The 23,719-nt window shown below is 45.8% G+C and overlaps 1 protein-coding gene across 4 annotated transcripts in view; it reads left to right on the forward strand.

Moving 5' to 3' along the window:
- The window catches only part of LOC147419695 (protein CNGC15b-like), a 90,160-nt gene that overhangs the window by 62,385 nt on the left and 4,056 nt on the right, over positions 1-23,719 (forward strand). For 2 of the 4 annotated variants that reach the window (XR_015187086.1, XR_015187085.1), the window contains exons 4-7: positions 613-908; positions 1,860-1,971; positions 2,052-2,288; positions 2,368-3,279. Coding sequence is in view for 2 of the 4 variants with exons in the window: in XM_086505311.1 (XP_086361437.1) it covers positions 613-908; positions 1,860-1,971; positions 2,052-2,288; positions 2,368-3,087 (1,365 nt within the window). In the remaining 2 variants the exon portion in view is untranslated. Of the gene's footprint in view, positions 1-612; positions 909-1,859; positions 1,972-2,051; positions 2,289-2,367; positions 3,527-23,719 lie in introns of those variants that run through there. The other 2 variants (XM_086505311.1, XM_086505312.1) reach the window with 1 other exon arrangement.

A 23,719-nucleotide genomic window follows, 5' to 3' on the forward strand; every position in this document is an offset into this window, starting at 1 on the left:
GAGTTTTGCTTGATCTAAACTAGTAAAATGTTAAATTGATGGCTGCTTGATTTCTTGTTGGTGAATGGAAACGCATGTGGAAACTTAGTTGTTTCTTAAGAGGCTTTGTTTCTTAGTGCAATACTGCTATTGGCAAGACTTAATTCTGGTAAACAAACTTGCTAATTGTAAGAATCTTTTCCTAGCAGTATGTAGCAAGAGTTTACCAGCGAGGTTCTACTTTCTCTCACAAGTTACGAATGGCTTGGCAAACAGCTTGCTTACAACATCAAATGCTTTTAAATAATCAAACAGCTTCTCTTTACTCAGTCTGAAACTTTGCAACTGAGCATTTAATTCAGCAAGCTTGATAATAGTCTGTACACTACCTGTAATTCTTAGAGGTATCTAGTAGAAGTTACTGATGGATGAGAAAATGGTAAGATGGTGTTATTTGTGGGATTAGAAATTTTAGGCTCAAGAAATTTGCAATGATGACTCATTTAAGTACAAAAATGTGTTTGAAGTTGTGCTTTCTGATTTGTGCATTGCATTGCTGCGGATATATGCGTTGGTGTTGTAAATTTATTGACCGAAATATGTATCATTCAAATTACCCGTTTTTTTGGATAGTTTATTGGAGCTTGTTGGTACCTGTTCGCAATTGAACGTAAAGATACATGCTGGCGTCAACAGTGCAATATTGAAAGAAACATCTGCAGTTATGACTTCCTTTATTGTGGTGCCACTAAGGATAACACTGCAAGGGAGGCTTGGCTTAGAAATACAAGCGTGTATACTCACTGTGGTGTAGACTCTCCATTCTTCAACTTTGGAATCTATAAAGATGCTTTCAACAAAAAGATTGTCACCGCAAAATTCATGAACAAATATCTATTCTGTTTATGGTTTGGACTTCAGCAACTGAGGTAAGAAACACCATGCTGTTTGGATTATAGGAAGATTTAAGGCTTGGGTGCATTCTTCTTACTTTGATTGTTTGTTTGTTTGTAAGTGAAATCTCTCTCTTTATCTGTTATGTAATGGTGATTGAGTACATCAACTAGAAAGGTCAATTGACCACCATGTCGCGTGTTTCTAGAAGGACCCATGTTCTTGGGACTAGTTGACACCTTCATGGTCAGGAGAAATCAACAACCCACAATCATGGGATAACATGAACCTTTGGTCATTTATAGGATGGCAAACAAAAGGTGACATGACTCCCCAGGCTTGAACTTCCCGGCTTGAAGGCCATTGCCTTACCATCGGCTGTCATGTGCTGCTTGACATTTTGTATACATATTTGGAATTATAAGGCATAAAATTTACTTGGTCTACTTTGCGATCACATTGGGGTTACTTAAATTAGATCATGAGAACTTCTCTTGTACTTATTCTAGGATTTGTCGGTGGTTGTGTTGCCTATTTGGGACCATTGATTCCACCTGACACACTGAGGTGTCTTTTAGTCATGAGAGACCCATGCCCACCTGGGAAGAGGGTACTATACGAATGGTTATTCACTTGGCCTTTGCATGCTTTTCAAAACTGAAGTTCTGTTTCACCTCATGTCTGGCTGTGGCTCCGAGATGGAGCAGATTAGGGAGTGAGGCTGTTTTTTTGTGGCTGGGCTTGGTCGTACTTGACCAGTAGGCTGGTGGAGGGTTGGCCTCATGTCCTAGGATTTCCAGGGGTCACCACCCTCGTGTGGTTTTTATGCCACACAATGTGTTGTTTATGAACCGCCTGCATACCCACAAATGCGTGCATCGTGCAGTTTTATTTTTGGTGAAATTTGCGCCTATATGCCCACACACATGCACGCTTTATGTTGCGCATCTTCTTTAAATTCGGTACTTGTATATGTTCTGTGGCAGCTCTTTGGGCCAGAATCTTTCAACAAGCACATTTCTTGGGGAGATAGTCTTTGCTATATTGATCGCAATCTTTGGCTTAGTTCTGTTTGCTCTTCTCATCGGGAATATGCAGGTAGAAGTCTCTTCCAAAATTCTCTCTCTTGTATTTCACATTTTTCCCTTCGGTTTTTGGGCTAACAAATACGTCTGTAGACATATCTACAATCCTTGGGGGTTCGACTAGAAGAGTGGAGAGTTAAGCAGAGTGATACGGAAGAGTGGATGCGACACCGTCAGCTTCCAACAGCTTTGCGTGAACGTGTTAGGCGCTACAACCAATACAAATGGGTGGCAACTAGAGGTGTCAATGAGGAGGGATTGTTGCAGAGTCTGCCTCCAGATTTACGGCGAGACATAAAAAGGCACCTCTGTCTTGATCTTGTCTTACAGGTTCACAACTCTTTTGCTGTGCTCTTGCCGATACTTCCGCTTTGGGTTTTCATTACTCATACTAAACTATGTTTTCCAGGTACCGCTCTTTCGAGAAATGGATGAAAGGTTACTGGATGCTATCTGCGAGCGTCTAAAACCTGTCTTATGCACGAAACACACAGTAATAATGAGAGAAGGCGATCCTGTAAGTGAGATGTTCTTTATAATTCGAGGAATTCTCGACAGCCAAACAACAAATGGAGGCCGCACAGGCTTTTTCAATCAAATAAAGCTTGGACCTGGCCACTTCTGCGGAGAGGAGCTCCTTACCTGGGTCTTGAATCCTAAGCCTAGCATCAATTTGCCTACTTCGACGAGAACGGTTCTGGCAGAGGGGGAGGTTGAGGCTTTTGCTCTTACTGCTGAGGATTTGAAGTTTGTGGCAAAGCAATTTCGACGGCTCCATAGCAAGAAACTACAACAAACCTTTAGGTTTCACTCACATCAATGGAGAACTTGGGCTGCGTGTTTCATACAAGCTGCGTGGAAGCGATACAAAAAAAGAAAATCGCTTGCTGAATTGTACAGTATGGAGCAGGCAAGCTTCTTTAACGGAATGGACGGTGAGATGGAGGACTCCAATCCAAGCTTGGGGGCGACGATCTTCGCATCACGGTTCGCTAAGAATGCAATGCGCGGAGTCCACAAACTGAGGGAGGGAAACAGTAGCTCAACAGATGACAAGTTTTTGAAGGTTCCAAAGCCAGAAGAGCCAGATTTTGGTGTGGATCTGGAAGAAACACAGGATCATATGTAAGAAGGTTTGATATTCAGATTATTCTGGTTCTGGTTGGTCTCTGCTCTTTACGACAAATCAATCTTGTAACAAGCTTGCACTCAAATCCTGCAAATCAAGCTTACAAGCAAGCTCGGCTCGAGCCCCGCAGTTGTTTTCTTGTATCATTGGTATCAATCTATATGGATGAACCAGTTCGAACTGCACACAGAGGTAAGGGGGTCCCTACCTAGTTCTTGATACTTGTAGAGGTGAGCTTCTCATGTACGAAAGAAATTCCATCAAATGTTGTATTATATCTCCTCATCATTAGCTGACAATGTGGGGGAAATCCAGAGTATAAATAGAATGCGGTATGTACCCCAATGAGACAAGTCTGACTGTTATAGAACAAAGATATGCCTTGCTTAGGCTTAATTAATTATATCAGTGAAGTTGTCACCACTTCCTTTAGCACCAAAATAGCTGGATGAGAGTTAGTTGCGCTCATCTTGACTCGCACTCTTTATTGGCATTGCTCAGTACCTTCTCATCAAAACCCTCTCTCTCTCTCTCTCTCTCTCTCTGAGTATCAGCTCTCAAGTTCAAGACTCGTCGCATATCTTTGGGGTTTCTTGGGATTGTTCCTACAACGTTAAAATATGTGTGTGTGTGTGTGTGTGCGCGTGCGCGTGCGTGCGTGTGGAATGACCTTTTTATCACCCATGTGGTAGATTGGTTATCCCAATCCCGTCGACTACCAGGTCTTGAGTTCAAGACTAGTCAGATGGTTGTTTGAGGTCTCTTGGCATTGTTCCTACGACGTTAAGATCTCTCTCTCTGGAAAGTAGTGGTTCTGGAAAAGCGCTCATCATGACGGTGCGAGACCTATGGGGCGACGCTCCGAATAGCGGCGTGGAATTGTAATGGAACATATAGGCTAGATGTAGGTGCCTTTGAAGACAGCTTTAGGGACAGAGACATAGTTTTCTACTCAGAGACACACCAGATACCGGGACAGCTTATGCCACATGTGAAGGGGTATTTATGGGAAACAACGGGTAGACCAGACGAGATCTCTACGAGGTAACCGGGGTTCAGGAGGAGTAGCAGTCTCATTTAAAGAGGAGCTGAAACCACTACTACAGATTATTAGGAAAGATGAACCTATCAATCTCCTTCCAATACAATGCCTCTCAAGTACAAAGGAAGAAGACACACACAAGATATACTTTCACGCCAAAGACTGATTCAGTCTATGTGGAAAAGATCTATAATAGGATGTGGGCAGCCGAGCCAGTATATACTGTAGAGGAGATTACTTCTCAGCTAACAGAGATACTACATGGAGCAGCACAAGAGGCATACCCACATACTCAGCCTGATCAGAAGAGAGGATCTGGGAACATGCCTCAAAACAGTTGGTACGACGAGGAATGCAGAGAGATGAGAACCCAGGTCCAGAAAGAGCTTACACTTGGGATCATCACATATAAGCAGTCTCGGATTGCTCTTCGGCGTATAGTACGTTGCAAGAAAAGGGCATTTTTAGCCAAACTGGAGAAGGATTTATATCAGCTCTTCTTGAGTCAGGACTCACATGAGGCCTGGCGTTTATTTCACGAGCACTCATCGCCTCCGACAATTACTTCTCCTGAGATTTGGGGTCAATATGTAACATCATTATATATGGTATCTAGACAGCCTCCATTACCAGATCCGCTAGAGCCATGCCCGGCTACTAGTACTTTCTTTACTACGGAAATGGTGAAAAAAGCCATTGACAAGATGAAGACAAGAAGAGCATATGATCATGAGGGTTTAGTAGCAGAACATCTGATCCATGCAAGGGATCTACTTTCAGAAGTCCTTGCTCGTCTGTTTAATCGGGTCATGTGTGAAGGATTAACTGAATCTTGGAAATTATCTACTATCGTACCTATTTTCAAGTCAGGGGATCCTATGATACCCGGGAACTACCGTACCATTATGGTGGGTCACACACTGACCCGACTGTACGCATCCATTCTGGAACAAAAATTGAGTAGATGGGTAGAGAATGAAGGCATAAGGGCAAGAGGACAAGCTGGATTCAGGAGGGGTTATTCCACTTTAGATCATATTCTTACGCTCAGAGCCATTATTGAGGAAGGACGAGCAAGCGGGAGAAGGATGTATTGTTGCTTTGTGGATTTTCGGAAAGCTTTTGATACAGTACCAAGGGCCAGATTGATGCGCAGAATGCAAGAGTTAGGGGTCCCCAAAGAGATTATCTGGGGGATCATGACCTTATACGGGTCAGTAACTGGTTATGTACGTACTCCAGAAGGGGATTCCGACATTGTTCATTCCACCGTTGGAGTAAAGCAGGGATGCCCACTGCCCCCTACTTTATTTGGTATGCATATAGATGAAGTATCAGATTACATTGATAGAGAGGGTGACAGAGGTGCTTAATTTGCACGGTCATGGATCCCTCTGTTGTTGTATGCAGTTGATATTGTATTGATAGCAGAATCACCAGATGGAATGCAGAGGCAGTTAGATACATTACATAAATTCGCGGAGGACAGAGGACTGTCGGTAAATTTGGGTAAAACCAAAGTTATGGTGTTTAATACCATACCGCAGTGGGTTAGGAGATCGGCACCTACATTTGCATATGGCCAAGATACAGTAGAGTACACAAATGCATACACATACCTTGGTGTGGTATTTACAGGACCGAAGTTTACTCTTAAGAAAGCAGCGGATGCTAGATTGTCCAGAGCCTCTGCGGCCTTTGGAGGGTTGGAGAGGATGTGTTCACAAGTGCAGTTTCAGGAACCACGAACAAAACTTTGGCTCTTTGATACTGTGGTGGCTTCGGCTATGCTTTATGGGGTCCAGATTTGGGGACCATGTGTGGATCAGGATAATTGGAAGTCAATGGAGAGACCTTTGGTATCTATGATTTCCCAAATGATTAGAGCCAAGGCTTCCTTACCACACGCGATTACCGGAGCGGAACTAGCTGCCCCTCCGATAGAAATTGAAGCTCTTACCATATCAGTGTCCTTTATACATGGGTTATGGGATACAAATAATTGCCGATATACTAGATTGGCCCTCGAATCCTCTCGACAATTAGCAATGAAAGGAGATACATCATGCTGGTATGCGCAACTGTCCTCGTGGTTTCAGAGACACGGGTTCAGTATGGAAAGATTACCCCCCTTCCAATACTCTCTTGAGGCTCCATCACTAGCAATCACACGAACGGAGATTAATAAATCATCCGCCAGGATCTTATACAGTTGGACACTAAGAGGACATGGGTAGACCCTACACAAGAATTGGGCACGAAGATGGCCGACTACAAAGAAAACTTCCTACAGCTATCTGAAGATGGTTTTGTGATTCGCCCGAGCTACATGGATACCCACCTGTCTCATGGTTTGAGATGTGCTATTGGTCAGATTCGTACATCCTCACACGAGCTGGAAATTGAATTTGGCAGATTTAGGGGAATCCCACCTGAGAGCAGAATTTGCAAGTTATGCGGAATGGAGCCGGAGACAGAATTACACTACATATGCCATTGCACCGTATACTATGAGATACGTGGGCGTTTCCATTGCCTATTTAAAGAAGGCTTTGGACCTCTAGATAGAGTCATGCAATACCAAGATCAAAGGTGCTTAGGCTTGTACCTACTTGAACTACATCGGCATAGGGATAATCTAATGAGAAGACAAAGAGCACTACAGCCTCAGAGGCAGATCACAGATTTCTTCGGATCGAGAGAATCAGGAATGGAAGGAGAAGCAAGAGGCCAGTAGCGAGCACAAAGGAGTACCCACATTCATACCAAAGGCACCCTCATTGATAGGGCGATTGAGCTTAGGAAAGCGAGACGACCACGACCGAGATGCAGAGGCACACTTCACCGGAGGAGACTACAACAAAGGATTAGAAGCATTCTAGCCAGACACCCAGAATGCTCCTAAGAAGTTTATCTAATACTTTGTATTTAGTTTTTCGCATTTATTTTCACACTTTCACACTTTTTAGACATTGTAACAAACTCACCACTTTTGTATCAGTTTGGTCTCATAGGTCACTCTAGCCTTTTGAAGACGTTAATATAACATTTCATTTCATTTTTCTCTGCGCTAACTGCACTTGCGCACTTGCACCCGCGCCCGCCTGCTGGCACACTAACCTGCGCCTGCATCTGCGCCCGTGTGCGCCTGCCTGCGCACCTCAGTCAGCTGGCGCATTAAATTGCCCGCCTACCCGCCTGTACACCATGGTTGCCAAGGTACTCCCTTCACTGTTGTGACAACCCGACAGCAACAATGCCGACAGTGCTGACAGGTATTGCATGTTTCCCCACCTATGCAATCAGCGCACATTAATCAAAGGGTATCCAAAAGTGGTCGAACAGTGAGCTCATCACCTATCAAATCAATGCCGAAGGACCCCCCCCCCCCAAGGATTCAAGGGACATGACGATCACATGTACGACACAGGACATCTGAGGACTGCTACTACTGTCTATCCAAGAACAGGTACAACAACAGAATGAGGTTATTTTACGCCAAAATGAAGACATCAAAAACCTGACACTACGCAACCAAGAGTTGGATCATACCATTGCACTGCAAGCTCTAAAGCTTCAGCAACAAGAAGACACCCTAAAAACGCCGCAAACTCAAGTGTTGGAACAAGGCAGTCACATAACACAGGTCACCAATAATGTAACGGATGCACCCGAGGGGTCTCCTCCATCTTGGGCACAGATAGTGAAACAAGAGAGGACCATGGGACACAAGACAAGAGAGATGTATACGCATGAGGATTCTACCGAATACAAGGAAAGGGAGAAAAGATCCCAAAACATTGTGATACGAGGTATGCCAGAACCTGAGGGGGAAACAGTCATGTCATTGAACGTAGATGTTACCACCTTGTTAGCAGAAAAGCTTGATATGCAAGATGCAGGGGTATATGGGGCACATAGAGTGGGTCAGAAGAAGACGGATGCTCATAGGGCAGTTGTATGCACAATGTTGGATGCTCGCAAAAGGACCATAATTTTGGAAACTGCACGCTTCTACTTGAAAGGCACTCAATACTATGTAAGTGAAGATAGAACACCGACACAACAGGCAGCAAGAAGGAAAGCATATGAGGAACGTCTGAAGGAGAAAAAACCAGCATCACTGCCTAAAAATGCATAGGGGCACGCGACCCATGGGGTCACGACCATACAGGCTACAAGTTGGAATTGTAGAGGTTTCCCATGGCATAAGGGAGAAGGGCTGGTGGATATTCTACCACAAGCTGACATACTCTTCCTATTGGAAACATGGGAACAAAACACATGCAGGCTGCCGGACATTAGTGGATATATCAAGCACTCCGTATGGTGGAATGGTACCAAAATGCGAGGACAAGGAGGTGTAGCTGTAATATATAAGGAAGAGCTTCAAAAGATGGTTGAGGTATGCAAGATTGATGACCACAAGCGCTATATATGGGTTAAGGTTTGCTCATCAAAAGGATTGATCTTTGTTGCAGGATGCTATATCCCGCATCGAGAGTCGCCTTTTTATGACACAAACCAGCTATCCAAAAATGACCCCTTTGCTGACCTATGTACAAACATTGCAATGTATGCACAAGAGGGAGCAGTTGTCCTTGGGGATTTGAATGCCCGGATTGGAAACACACAGGTACAATTGACAGACCATTCACTGCACCGTGCGGATAAGAATGGGGAACTTATACTTGGTTCTATGTGGGATAGATGTTCAAGCGATAACATCATGAATGCACAGGGGTCAGCCATGATAAGTATGATGAACTCAATGCAGCTTGTAGCCATGAATGGCGTGGATAAGTTTGTACACTCTGGATCATACACTTGCTACACGGCAAATCATGGGAGGAGTACAAATGATTATGCCTTGGTGAGATACGATGCATTGGACTTGGTCCATAGTTTTGAAGTGGGTAGTAGGCTACCAACCTCAGACCATACACCAATCCATATATGCCTACACATGCCCAGTATGCCTATTGTCAACACAATGAATACACCGAATTGGTCATACAAAATGCAACTCACGAAGAAAGAGGACTATGCTAGTCTCTTAGATAGCTTACTGTTTGACCGGAACATGCCTTGTGACATTGAAGAGACGTGGAAGATCTTCCGACATGCAATGGAGGAAGCAACAAAAATTATTATGGGCAAGTATGAAAGTGGTAAACAGACTAGGAAGGGTTTACCTCATAATCCTTGGTTTGATGCAGAATGCAAGGAGGCCAAACGTAAGATGAGAGGCTTAGCACAACACTCAAATGAATGGGAATGGGCTGCTAGAGAATACAATACACTCAAGAGGAAAAAGAGACGCATGTATGAACTCTCAAAAGAACAACTAGACTTGAGTAGGTTCAAGAAAGAGCCAAAGAAGGCTTGGCGTGACATGAAGGGGAAGAAAGGGGATGTGATGGGAGATTTCAGCCTAAACGAAATGTATGCTTATGACAAACTTTGTATGCCCCGGCGGGGACTCAAGAGGCGATATACACAGGGGCTCAGGCCGAACATCCAAAGCCCATCACCTTCTAGGCAGTCATTAAAGGCCTCAAAAGCCTGGCGAATGGGAAAGCAGCTGACACATTACATCTTACCTCTGAAATGCTGAAATGGTCAGGTATTGAGGCTAAGAAATGGATACACCATATGATGAATCAAGCAATCAACCAATACTTACCCCAAGATTGGCAAGAAAACTGGGTGAAAGCAAGGAGGTGACCGCAATTTGCTCACTAATTATCGCACCATCATGGTGAGCTCATGTATGGCAAAACTTTTTGGAAGCATTATTGAGAAAGATCTTAGCACATGGGCTGAAAATAATGGGAAACGTGCCATTGGACAAGCAGGATTTAGAGCCCGTCACAACACCATAGATCACCTTATCACACTCTGGGTCTTGATGGATGAAGCCAGGCTAAAAGGCAAAACCCTGTATTGTTGTTTTGTGGACTTCAAGAAAGCGTTTGACACAGTACCCCGTCAAGGGCTATGGTCACGTATGGAAACTCTGGGAGTTCCTATGCATCTCAGGGCATCAGTCTACCAAGAGGTCAAATGTAAACTCAAGACAAACACAGGTTTCTCACAAGAGTTCAGGAGCACTATGGGAGTTAAACAAGGATTCCCTTTGTCACCTACACTTTTTGGACTATGCATAGATGAGCTTGATGATTTCATTAACAAGGCTATGGGAGAGGGGGGAGATCACCCTAGCATTGGTACTTTCACTCTTCTTCTCCTCATATATGCCGATGATGTGGTTCTCTTTGCCTACAAGGCCCTCCTTCTACAGAAACTTTTGGATGCAGTACATGCATTTTACAATGCAACGGGCTTGTCAGTCAATGTAGCCAAAACAAAGGTTATGTTAGTCCACACATGTAGAAATGAGAATCAGCCCATCATCACGTATGACGGGCAAACACTCCAAGCGGTTGAGAGGTTCAAGTACTTGGGCATCTATGTACCCTCAAACCATGCATGGGGAAGTTGCGCGCAAAACAGAATTGATGCAGGACAAGCAAAATACTATGAATTTGAGAACATATGCAAGCAAAGTGTCACAAAGCGATGGGAAATCAAGTCTCTCGCATTTGATGTATGCGTGGTCCAAACAATACTTTACTGTGTAGAGGTATGGGGGGGGAGTATCCCCGCTAGCACTTGGAATGACATTGAAAAGATACAGAAAAAATTCCTATGTAGACACATGGGGATCAAAACTACCACCCCATACTCAGTGATGCTTTTGGAGACAGGCAAGAGACCCTTGGAAATGCAAGCCTTACAGAGGGTACACAGATACCTCATGAAAGTTAAGATGATGCCGGAGAGCCGTCTACCCCACATGGCATGGCAAGCCGGATGTAAACCGCAAAAGAATTACAAGAGTAAATTTCTCACATCCAGTCTCGTAGAAGACATACGGAAATGGTTCTCTAGATGGAATGTGGGAGACAATGTGGACATGCACATAGAGGAAGGCACTGAACATGAGCATGGGCTGAATTTTGACAGAAGCATACTTGAAGCCCTACACACTAGATGGAGTACAGCCGTACATAGGTCCAAATTTGAATACTATGGCAAACACATCAATACACGATATTGGGAGACCTACAAGATTGGGGACACCCAGATGCATATCAGGACACCTATGTCCCACCGGGCAAGACGGGCCATTACTTTGATGTGGACGCGATCACACATGCTCAAGATTGAAACGGGAGGGTGGCTAAATATTAAGGAAAATAGAAGGACATGCACACAATGCAATTTAAACAAAGTGGAAAGCGAGGCTCATGTCACCATCGAGTGCCCAGCATACGCACACATCCGTGCTGATTTTCCACTGCTATTGCAAGGGGATGTCACCTTTGAGGAGCTTCTCTCTCGGGCACACCCCTCCCCAGTAGCTTTAGGCATCTACTTTGCCAAAGTATTGGATCATCACACAACACTAACACACAAGAAAGCTACTAGCCCACTACCCCCTCTACACACATGAGGGGAGCCTCTTGTAGATTTTTTTGTGGTCCCATGGGTCATTTTGGCCCCCCGAGGACGTAAATACAACATCATCATCATCATCATCTCTCTCTCTCTCTCTCTCTCTCTCTCTCTCTCTCTCTCTCTCTCTCTCTCTCTCTCCTGCAGCAGTCTCTCTCACACAGCAGCGCCACCAGCTACGCGAGCTACGCCACCAGCTGCAGCTCAATCAGCCTCACTGTTGCTGCAGCGCGAGATCTCTCTCTGACGGGCTGATGAGCGCGAGGGTGAAGGGGTCTCTCTCTCTCTCTCTCTCTCTCTCTCTCTCTCTCTCTCTCTCTCTCTCTCTCTCTCCTGCGGCAGCGTGCCCCTCTTTGAACACATGGCGGACTGCAATGACTGAGGACGTACAGAGTGCGCAGCCTCAGCAGGTCAGGTAGGGTTCTCTCTCTCTCTCTCTCTCTCTCTCTCTCTCTCTCTCTCTCTCTCTCTCTCTCTCTCTTTCTCTCTCTCTCTCACAGCAGCCCTGCGCGTTCCTTCCTGAGGGTTCCCTGCAACCCTGCACGTCCTCCGCAGCGCTGTGCTGCCTATGTTGTTTTGCATGTGGCCTCTGCTTTGCTTTGCGCCACCGGCTGCGTGCAACTCTGCACCTTCGCTGGACTGTCCTCAGCGTCCTTGGCTCCCCCCCTTTTTCGCGCAAATGTATGTTCAGGACTTCCCTCGACAGTCAGTGCCTTGCACAATCTCTATACAGCTCGTGAGGTCTTCAATCCAGCAGAGATTTCCAGAAAGCAGATCCGCCATTCATTGGAATCGAGCTTGACCACGGTGACTCGGGAAGGGAAGGCTGTTCTGTAAGCACTTGAGCTATCTTTGTAGAGCCCAAGGACTGGTGAGGAGCAGTCAATGTGGCAGTGCAGGAGGTTCGGCGCCTAAAAGAGTTTGGTGTCACAAAGGGTGAACTGACAAGGTATATGACAGCACAACTCAAGGACAGAGAACATCTTGCAACCATGGCGGACAGTGTTGCTTCAGTAGACAGCTTGAATTTTATAATGGAAAATGATTCTTTGGGCCACACCGTAATGGATCAACGTCAAGGCCATGAATTCTTGATGGGTGTTGCACAAACTGTCACACTTGAAGAGGACCCTGTATAGGACACGGAAGCCGCCAATGTCTCACCTGTTTGCCAAGGCAACCTTCATGCTCACGAATAAGCGGATGGCGCAAATGGAGAGGGAAATGAAGGAGTGGAAAACAGAGATGGAAGGATGGTGGAAGGAGAAGGCCAACCTCCTTCAGATGGTCTTCAATGAAGGCGTACAGTGGAAGAAGGAGAAAGAGAGCCTTAATGCAGAAATACAAACACTCAAAGAAGAAGTCTCAGCCCTCAAACAGGAGAACCCAAACGCCGAGATACGGGCACTCAAAAAAGAAGTCTCAGCCCTTAAACAGGAGCTTGCTGATAGAGTAAGCAATGGACTAGAGGAAGGCGAATTTCAACCCTCGGTAATAGATGAAATCAAGGAAATTAAGGAACAGGTAAGGATGATCACAGAGGAAGAGAAACTGAGTGTGGCAAAGACATCTTCATGGGCGGAGATGATAACAAGGACACAGAAAAAGGCGGACGAGACTGGAAAATGGATTGAGGTTGCCAAGAAAGGGAAAGGTCAAGAAACTCCTTGTACACCGACGCTTATCAACATGACTCTCGAAGAGGAACAAAGAAGGCGGATGCCAGCATTGCATGTGAGAGTGACCGGTCTCAAGGACATAAACAATGTGGAGAAAGAGGTCACAAGCCTTACATCCATGATGGGGATGGAGAAGCCTTTGCACACAAAGGCATGGAGGGTAGTTAAGAAAAGTGATGGCACGGGAGAGTCTTCAAAGGGGAGAGCTCTCATACTACTCTTCCCCTCGTTGGAAGAGAAGAAGGAATTCTTGAGGAAGAGGCCTACTCTCAAAAAGACAGGTGTTTTCCTCGGTGATGACCTGACTCTCTCACAACTCGCACATATGAGAGGTAATGCCAGAGATTACAACGGCAAGGGAGAAGGGAAAGATAGCCTTCTACAGAGATGGACGGGTGGTGATTTTAGAGCAGTGTACTACATGACGTTGCGAGACCTATGGGACCACACTGAAGATGGCTACCTGGAATTGTAATGGGTCTATGAGGTTGGACGTGGGTGCATTTGAGGACAGTTTCAAAGACAAGGATATTGTATTCTTCTCAGAGACTCATCAGGCCCCTGGACAAGTAATGCCACATGTGGTGGGATACAGATGGGAAACAACTCACAAGACAAATGCGAGATCTGAGCATGGGAGTAGAGGTTCAGGAGGACTAGCAGTGCTATTCAGAGAGGAACTACAACCATTACTGCATATTGTACGAAGAGATGATCATGCTAGATATATGTGGGTGAGACTGAGAGCTGACACAGATCGATTCCTATATATTGCCATATGTTACTTTCCTCCCAGTACATCAATGTATGCCGCATCCAGAGGGCAGTCGCCTTTCTCTATCGTAGATGATGACATTTGGGAGTTTTCTAGGGATGGTGATATCATTCTCCTAGGGGACTTCAATGCCCGAACGGGCAACTGGCAGACAATCTTCTACGACACTTCAGATGAGATGCTTAGAGAGCTGGATGTGGGTGAGTTCGGACTTGACAGATGATAGAGAGCAGACGGAGTATGGGAGATACCTCATGGAAATGACGACTACACATGGATTAGCCATACTTAATGGTTTACAGCGATTTCCTGGAGCAGCCGGTTTCACATGCTTTCCACATAGACATGGGGCCAGTACAGTGGATTATGTTATGACACAACCGAGATTTGTCCCCTGCATTCAGGATTTCACAGTGGGAGCCAAGCCAGTGGGCATAGCAGTAGATCATGCTCTCTTGACACTATCCGTTAAATTTGAGTATAGTACAACCCAGACATCAGGAGGCAGGTCACACACCCACTATAGATCATGCTCTCTTGACACTATCCGTTAAATTTGAGTATAGTACAACCCAGACATCAGGAGGCAGGTCACACACCCGTTATACATTTACACCAGAGACTGATTTCGTTTATTCAGAAGAGATCTGGGACCGTCTATTGGAAGGCATAACTGGCACAAATGGTACAGACCTCTTAGTGGAGGAGTGCACCACTCTACTGACTGAGACACTGCATGGGGCTACATCAGTGGCATATCCACACACTCAGCCGGGCAAGAGACGACATTCTGGGAGCATGCCCCAGAATAGTTGGTATGATGAGGAGTGCAGAGAGATGAGAGCCCAACTTCAGAGGGATCTTCTTTTAGGAGTCATCACTTACAGACAGTCTCGGATTGCTTTCCGACGCCTTGTGCGATGGAAGAAGCGAGCTTACCTAGCTCAGATGGAGCGAGACTTGTATCAGATGTTCTTGAGTAGGGACTCAGGAGAGGCATGGCGACTCTTCCATGAGAACTCCCCTCCCCCAGTGATTACTTCACCTAATGTGTGGGGCCAATATGCGACATCATTATATACGGTTCCTGGACAGGAATCCCTTCTAGACCCTACCAAGCCTTGCCCAGCTACGAGAACTTTCTTCACACCTGAGATGGTACAAAGGGCCATCGACAAGATGAAGACCGGGAAGGCATATGATCATGACGGTCTAGTAGCGGAGCACTTAATACATGCCAGGGATATGCTGATGGAGGTTCTCGCAGTGTTGTTCAATCGTGCCATGTGTAAGGGATTACCTGAGACTTGGAGGTTGTGTAATATTGTGCCCATCTTCAAGGCCAGTGACTCTACAGAGCCTGGAAACTACCGCACTATTATGGTTGGACACACATTGGCACGGTTGTATGAATCTATCCTGGAGCAACACTTGAGTAATTGGGCAGAGGGCGAGGGTGTACGAGCAAAGGGTCAGGCCGGCTTCAGGAGGGGTTTCTCCACTCTTGATCATATTCTGACACTCAAGGCCATCATTGAGGAGGGCAGAGCACATGGGAGACGGATCTATTGTAGCTTTGTGGATTTTCGCAAAGCATTTGACATGGTACCAAGAGCTCGATTGATGCGCAGACTACAGGAGATGGGGGTGCCCATAGAGGTGATTTGGGGGATTATGGCTTTGTACAGATCAGTGATGGGACATGTACGCACTCTGGAAGGGGTATCTGATGTAGTTCAATCTACTATTGGAGTGAAACAGGGCTGCCCATTGTCTCCTACTCTGTTTGGTATGTATGCTGATGAGGTGTCTGATTACATCGACAGAGAAGGTGATAGAGGTGCACAGCTGGTAGGGATGTGGATCCCATTGTTGCTATATGCTGATGATATTGTGATGATATCTGACTCACCAGAAGGTATGCAACGACAGTTGGATGCACTACGCAGTTTTGCAGAGGATAGTGGATTGTGTGTAAACCTAGGTAAAACCAAGGTTATGGTGTTTAACACCACACCGCAATGGGTCGGGAGATCAGTACCTACTTTCAAATATGGTCAGGAGATTGTGGAGTATACAGATGCATACACTTACCTGGGGGTAGTCTTTACTGGGCCGAGATTTTCCTTGAGAAGAGGAGCAGAGACTAGACTAACTAGAGCTGGTGCGGCTCTGGGAGGAATGGAGAGGATGTGTTCGCAGGTTTAGTTCCAGGAACCTAGGACAAAGTTATGGCTCTTTGATACTTTGGTTGTCTCTACTATGTTATATGGGGTGCAGGTTTGGGGACCTTCTGTAGACCAGGATGGTTGGAGGCGTATGATCTCTCGGCTGATTAGAGCCAAGGCTTCCGTACCGCATGATATCATTCGAATGGAATTAGCTGCCCCCCCTATGGAGATTGAGGTGCTTACTAGATCAATCTCCTTTGTACAAAATTTGTGGGATACTACCAGAGACAGATATGCCAAGGTGGCTCTAGAGTCCTCCAGACAATTAGCTCTTAATGGGCATACATCATGCTGGTATGCACAGATGGCATCATGGTTTCAGACACATGGTTTCACCATGGACAGGTTGCCTCCTTTTCAATACTCTCTACAGGCACCCTTGAGGTCTTTGACGCGGGTAGAGGTTAATAGACTCATTCGTCAGGATCTGATCCAGCTGGACACGAGGAGGACATGGATAGAGCCGATACAGGAGTTGCACAAAGATGGCTTTCTATAGAGAGCATTTTCTCCACCTCACGGGGGATGGGTTTGTGATTCGACCTAGCTATATGGACACGCATCTTTCTCGTGGTGTGCGATGTGCCATTGGCCAGATACGCACGTCCTCACATCAGCTCGAGATTGAGACTGGCAGATTCAGAGGGACACCAGCAAATAGCAGGATATGCCGCTTATGCCATCTAGAGCCAGAGACAGAGGTACATTACATATGTCAGTGCACAGTGTACTATGAGATACGAGGCCATTTTCATTGTCTATTCAGAGAAGGTTTTGGGCCTCTATCTAGGGTCATGAGTTATGAGGATCAGAGATGTCTTGGGCTATATCTACTTGAGCTACACAGGCATAGAGAAACTTTATTGAGGAGAGCTGAAGAGAGACAACCCCAGAGACAGATCACAGGTTTCTTTACACTAGATATTGTACACCCAGAAGAACAGACAGAGAAGCATCCAACAGTGGAGAGGTCTACCCGCACTACTGGCATTCTCATAGACTGAGCATTGGAGCTAGGGAGATCTAGACGACCCTGATGGAGAAGAGGAGCTACACAGTTTCGAAGGAGGCTACAGCAAAGGATTCGAGCCATACTTTTTCGTCGTCCAGAGTGCAGATGAAGATGGATCTCTATGAAGATAGATCTCTACTTCCCTCCCATATTGTCTACACCATTGTATAGCTCAGTTCACACATTTCACGCCTTTCGCCTTTCACACCTATAAGCTTAGTTTAGGATTCCGCAGTATTTATATCTTGTTATCCTAGTTTAATTTATTTTGTTAATCTGACTTTGTATCAGATACACGCATTGTAACTTCCTGGTCTCATAGGTCACTTTGGCCTTTTGAAGACGTTAATATAACATTTCATTTCATTTCATCTCTCTCTCTCTCTCTCTCTCTCTCTCTCTCTCTCTCTCTCTCTCTCTCTCTCTCTCTCTCTCTCTCTCCAGCACAGGAAAGCACGATACATACACTCGAGAATCTCGTGAGGGCCCAAGATGAAGAAATTGCACTACTCAAGAAAGAGCTCGCAGAGGTGCGATCGCAGAATGTCCTTGAAGAGGGAGAGCTTCAACCTTCAGTAATTGAAGAGCTTAACACGATTAAGGAACAAGTGCGGTCCATCAAAGAAGGTGGGGAGCAACAAAAAGAAATGACGACCTCGTGGGTAGATGTCATCACAAAGACCCAACAAAAAGCAAAAAAGGCAGAAAAATGGATCGAGATTGTCAAGAAAGGGAAAGGGAAGGAAATAACCCCCACCCCCACACCAACCATCATCAACTTGACACTAGAAGAGGAGCAAAGGAGACGTGTGCGGGCCTTACACGTAAAGATATGTGGCTTGAAAGACCAAGATAATGTGGATGAAGAGGTGAAAGAACTCATGACTGTGGTGGGGGTCAACGAGCAGACGAATACAAGGGCCTGGAGAGTGGGCACTAAGAAAAGCGGGAGCAACGGAGAAACCTCGAAGGAAAGGGCACTCATTCTCCGCTTCCCCTCCATGGAAGCGAAGGACTTCTTGAAGAAGAGACTGACTCTAAAGAAGATTGGCATCTTTCTTGGAGATGACCTCACCCTCTCGCAGATTGCTCATATGCAAGAAGTAATGCCGGAAATTAGAGCAGCAAGGGAAAAGGGGAAGATTGCTTTTTACAGGGATGGAAAGGTGGTGATATTGGAGCGACGTCCTGCATGACGGTGCGAGACCTATGGGACCACACTAAAGATGGCAACGTGGAATTGTAATGGATCACTTCGTCTTGATGTAGGGGCCTTTGAGGATAGCTTCACAGGGAGAGACATCATCTTGTACTTGGGCAATCCATGCCACAGGTGAGCGGATATAGATGGGTGTAAGGTGCAGCGGAATGAATGTTTGAACTTTGCTCAAGATGAGTGCTCGGAACTATGCTCAAGGTTCCTTTTACTTACGGAAGGGAGAGCCATCCGTTCCTTTAGTGAGAGAGTGCAATGGACACAAACAAAGTGAATGGACACTGTGAATGGAAGTGCATGAGATTGAGAGATAGAGAGAGAATACGACACCAGAGACGTAAAACCCTCCTCCGAAGCCCCACTCTCTATGGCGAGAGCAGTCTACTTATGATTGCACAAATCTCTACAATGCTTGGACTTGCCGACGTTGTCGACGATGATGAGGACGACGACAAGACGGGCTGAAATCTGCAAATCTTTATCTGCTGAATTTTGACTCTATGTTGATGATGATGTCGATGGCGACGATGTCACGACGACGCGCTGAAAACGCAGATGCTGAAATCTGCGTTTTCCGGGCTGATTGTAAGCCTTGCGGAAACTGACCATGCGGCGGGGAATTACTGCGGGAAGGTGAGATCTGCGAGGTTCGGGGGTTCTTCTGCGAGTGCTGAGGGCTGAAAACTGAAAACGCTGGTGTTTCTTGAGGTTCCGTCGCGGAGAATTTGTAAAACACTAGGGTATGATGCAGATGCAAAAACGCTAGGGCTGAAAATCTGTTGTTGTCGCCGGTTGTTCTGCAAATGCAAAACGCTAGGCTGATTTGCTGTGTTGTGATGACGCCGGGGCTGATCTGCTGTGCACAAAACGCCAAGGCTGATCTGATGCAAAAACGCTAAGTCTTCTGTAGAGAGAAAACGCCAGAGTTGTCGGGGAGGTCGGTCTTACTGAGAAGTTGCCTGTTGAGCAAGGTGCTTCTGCTGCCTCTTCTGCTAGAAAGTGCTAGCGCTAGGTTTTTATTTATACAAACTTAGCAAAATTGCCCTACCTGCTTTCCAACAAAAGTCACTTAAAAATAATAAGTGAAAAATATCAAAAATAGGAAAAATAGGCCTATGCACTGTAAAAATGCTATTGATGGGATCTGATTGAAATCTGATGGTCATGCTGTGTGCAACCAGAGGATATGCATCTAATCTAAGTGTCTGGACATGCACGGTCTGCGAACAGACTCACAAAAGTGCCAGATCACTTCCTATTCTAGACTGACTTCACTGAACTGAACCCTGATCATGCTGCAGCTTGTCCACGGACACATAGGGTTGGATGTGTCACGTGATATCCCCTCCTTTTCAAAGTGAGGTACTGGTACCGAACTGTATGGCGTCGAGGGAGATCGCCAATAGCATCCGAAATCTTGAAAGGGACTCTTCGCCGGCCCACTCTGATGTGTGGTCGTGCGGTACTTGAACTTCATAAAGGTCTGCAACGCTTGCTTCTCTGGGCCTCGCCGAAAGCGACACAAAGTCTTTTGTGGCTCCTTCAATGCTTCAACTTCGTCGAGAGTCATGCTTCTTTCTTCTTCAAGAATTTCCATGGCTGAAAATTCCTGAAACCATTTCCAACACAAAACCATGAACATACCTATTCCATGTAAAGTGAGTGGAAAAAATCTTGTCTTCCTAAAAGACTGTGCATGCAATGTAGATGAACAAATAGACGGAGTGCCAAACCGTTCACCACATACACGCAAACAATGAGATCGAATCTTGTCTTGGTGATCTAAATCAATCAATTGTGGCAATTCACAATGGAAATGCCCATGCTTGGTGCTCATACTTTCTTGTGCTCTTGCTACAACCGTGTCGTGCCAAGGAAGAGACATGAAATGTGACTTCCTTGAATGCATACTTTTCAGCTTTTCATGAAAAATCCGCATACATTCGTGCTCATTCATGAGTGAAATGTGTTCAACGTACAATATGTCATGCCTAGGAAAAGAGATCAGATAAAGGGAGAGCACATGATCATGATGGTCTGGTAGCAGAGCACTTCATCCATGCCAGAGATATGCTTGCAGAGCTCCTAGCTATGATGTTTAATCGAGCCATGTATGAAGGCTTCTCTGAGACTTGGGAGTATGTCCACGATCGTGCCTATTTTCAAGTCAGGAGATCCCGTGATTCCCGGGAATTATCGCACCATCATGGTTGGTCACACATTAGCTAGGCTGTATGCATCCATTCTTGAGCAGGAACTGAGTAGATGGGCAGAACGAGAAGGCATAAGAGCACGAGGGCAAGCAGGTTTCAGGAGAGGTTTCTCCACTCTTGACCAGATTCTGACACTCCGAGCTATTATTGAGGAGGGTAGACACCATGGCAAGAGGATCTATTGTAGCTTTGTGGATTTCCGCAAAGCTTTTGACACAGTGTCGAGAGCCAGACTTATACGCAGATTACAAGACATGGGTGTGCCTACAGAGCTGATATGGGGGATTCTGGCTCTCTACAGGACAGTGATGGGGTGGGTGCGCAGCACTGAGGGAATGTCTGACATGGTCCTCTCCACTATTGGAGTAAAGCAGGGATGCCCCCTATCCTCGACTCTTTTTGGGATGTATGTGGATGAGTTTTTGGACTATGTAGAGCGTCAGGGAGACAGGGGGGCTCAGCTAGCAGGGAAATGGATTCCGTTGTTACTATATGCTGATGATATTGTACTGATTTCTGACTCTCCAGCGGGGATGCAAAGTCATTTGGATGCTTTGCATGCATTTGCTCGTGATAGTGGATTGTCTGTCAACCTGGGGAAAACCAAGGTTATGGTGTTGAACACCACACCACAGTGGGTCAGGAGGTCAGCGCCCATTTTTACGTATGGCCAAGAGACTGTGGAGTACACAGATGCGTATACTTATCTAGGGGTAGTCTTCGTTGGACCGGTGTTTTCACTAAGAAGAGCATCAAAGACCAGACTGACGAGAGCATATGCAGCTTTGGGAGGACTGGAGAGGATGTGTTCGCAGGTTCAGTTTCAGGAACTGCGAACAAAGCTCTGGCTTTTTGACACTCTAGTGACTCCAGCTATGCTCTATGGAGTTCAGGTATGGGGACCCTCAGTAGACCACCATGGGAGATTTGACAACACAAATGGATGGAGGTGTATGGAGAGGCCTCTGGTCTCTATGATCGCTCGGATGATCCGGGCTAAGGCCTCAATGCCTCATGAGATTATCCGAGCCGAGCTAGCCCCCCCCCCCCCCCCCCCCCCCCACCCCGTGGTGGAGGCAATGACTAGATCAGTATCCTTTATGCACGGTGTATGGGATCTCCCCAGGGACAGATACGCTCGGCTTGCCCTGGAGTCATCTCGACAACTAGCTCTACAAGTCGATACAACATGTTGGTATGGACAAATGACAGCATGGTTTCAGTCGCATGGTTTCAACATGGATAGATTGCCTCCGTTTCAATACTCCCTGGATGCACCTGCCCTATCTCTCACACGGATAGAGAGCACCAAACTCATACGCCAGGATCTGATTCAGCTAGATACCAGGAGCACATGGATACAGCCGACACAGGAGGGGCACGAAGATGGCCTTCTACATAGAGCATCTTCTCCAACTCACGGAGGACGGTTTTGTGACTAGGCCTGCATACATGGATACGCACTATCTCATGGGATAAGTTGCGCTATTGGGCAGATACGCACATCCTCACATCAGCTCCAGATCGAGACTGGCCGATTTCGAGGGGTGCCGACAGGGGCCAGGATATGTCACCTATGTAACTTAGAACCAGAGACAGAGTTACACTACACATGTCATTGCCCGACGTACTATGAGATACGTGGCCGCTTCCATTGCTTGTTCAGAGAAGGCTTCGGACCTTTTTTTAGAGTCATGAGATACAAGGATCAGAGGTGTCTCGGATTGTTCCTACTAGAGCTGCGCAGACTTGGGGAGAGCTTGCTGAGGACATCAGAAGAAAGACAGTCTCAGAGACGGATCACAGATTTCTTTACACCGGCCAGGGGAGAGCCAGAGGAGCAGTCAGTACAGCAGATCTGAGAGCCCACCCATACCAGAGGTACGCTGCTTCATCGAGCTACTGAGCTAGGCAAATCCAGACGCCCACGACCTCGGGGGGTCTCCCACCATAGACGAAGGCTGCAACAGAAGATACAGATCACTCTAGCTCGACATGCAAGACGCCCAACTAGAGTACTGATCATGGAGGAGATTGATGAGATTCGACAACGACCGATGAGGATTTCATCTGAACCCACCAACCCCTCCCCCTTATCTCGTCCCAATCCCGAATCAGCTTCAGATTTATTTCCTTCCTCAGTGTTCTAGTGTTTAGTTCTTAGTTAGTTTAGTTCGTTTAGTTTCGTACTCAGACATGGTATCAGATTCACCAGATGTAACTTTTTGGTCGTTAATATAACATTTCATTTCTCTCTCTCTCTCTCTCTCTCTCTCTCTCTCTCTCTCTCTCTCTCTCTCTCTCTCTCTCTCTCAGAAGTTCCTCTCAAATTGCATAATCAACTCTTGAGCATTTGTTCTGACGATGTACGTACTTGCCTTCCCATGCTAGCCCGCCATAGAAACACCTTTCCCTTGTAAGAAATTTGTGTATGTCAACCTGAAACATTACTTCTCCCCAGCAATTAGCAGATTTATTGGCCTTCTGAGCATTGTTGGCCTTGTTAGCCAATCAATGCTTTCATCCAATAGGAGAGTATTTTCTCTCTTCTAGCCTAGAAGAGAAGAGTTTAGCCTAGAAGAGGACATAGGGATAGTCCCCAGAGTCCTCAAAGATCTATCATACAAACCTTGAACTCAAGATCTGTTAGATACTTAAAATCACATGTTTTGCTTCAAATTCCTATTATAATCTCATTGAAACTTTGATTTTAATGGCAACTTTTAAAAATTTCTTAGTCATCAATTTAAATATCCATGCAGAAAAACTAGATGTGTCAAATGTGCATTTTGGGGCTATAAAGTGTGTTTTTGATGTCAGTGAGCCGGGGTGCTTGGACGTTGCAAAGGAAAGATCAATATGGTAATTATGTAGTGTTCAAAGTGCTCTCTGAGCGTGTCTTTATGGCTTGTTGATTGGAGTTCAACGAACCAGAAAGTTATG

The sequence above is a fragment of the Adiantum capillus-veneris genome, chromosome 29, assembly GCF_014529385.1.
Source record: "Adiantum capillus-veneris isolate H3 chromosome 29, ASM1452938v2, whole genome shotgun sequence".
Taxonomy (NCBI): domain Eukaryota; kingdom Viridiplantae; phylum Streptophyta; class Polypodiopsida; order Polypodiales; family Pteridaceae; genus Adiantum; species Adiantum capillus-veneris.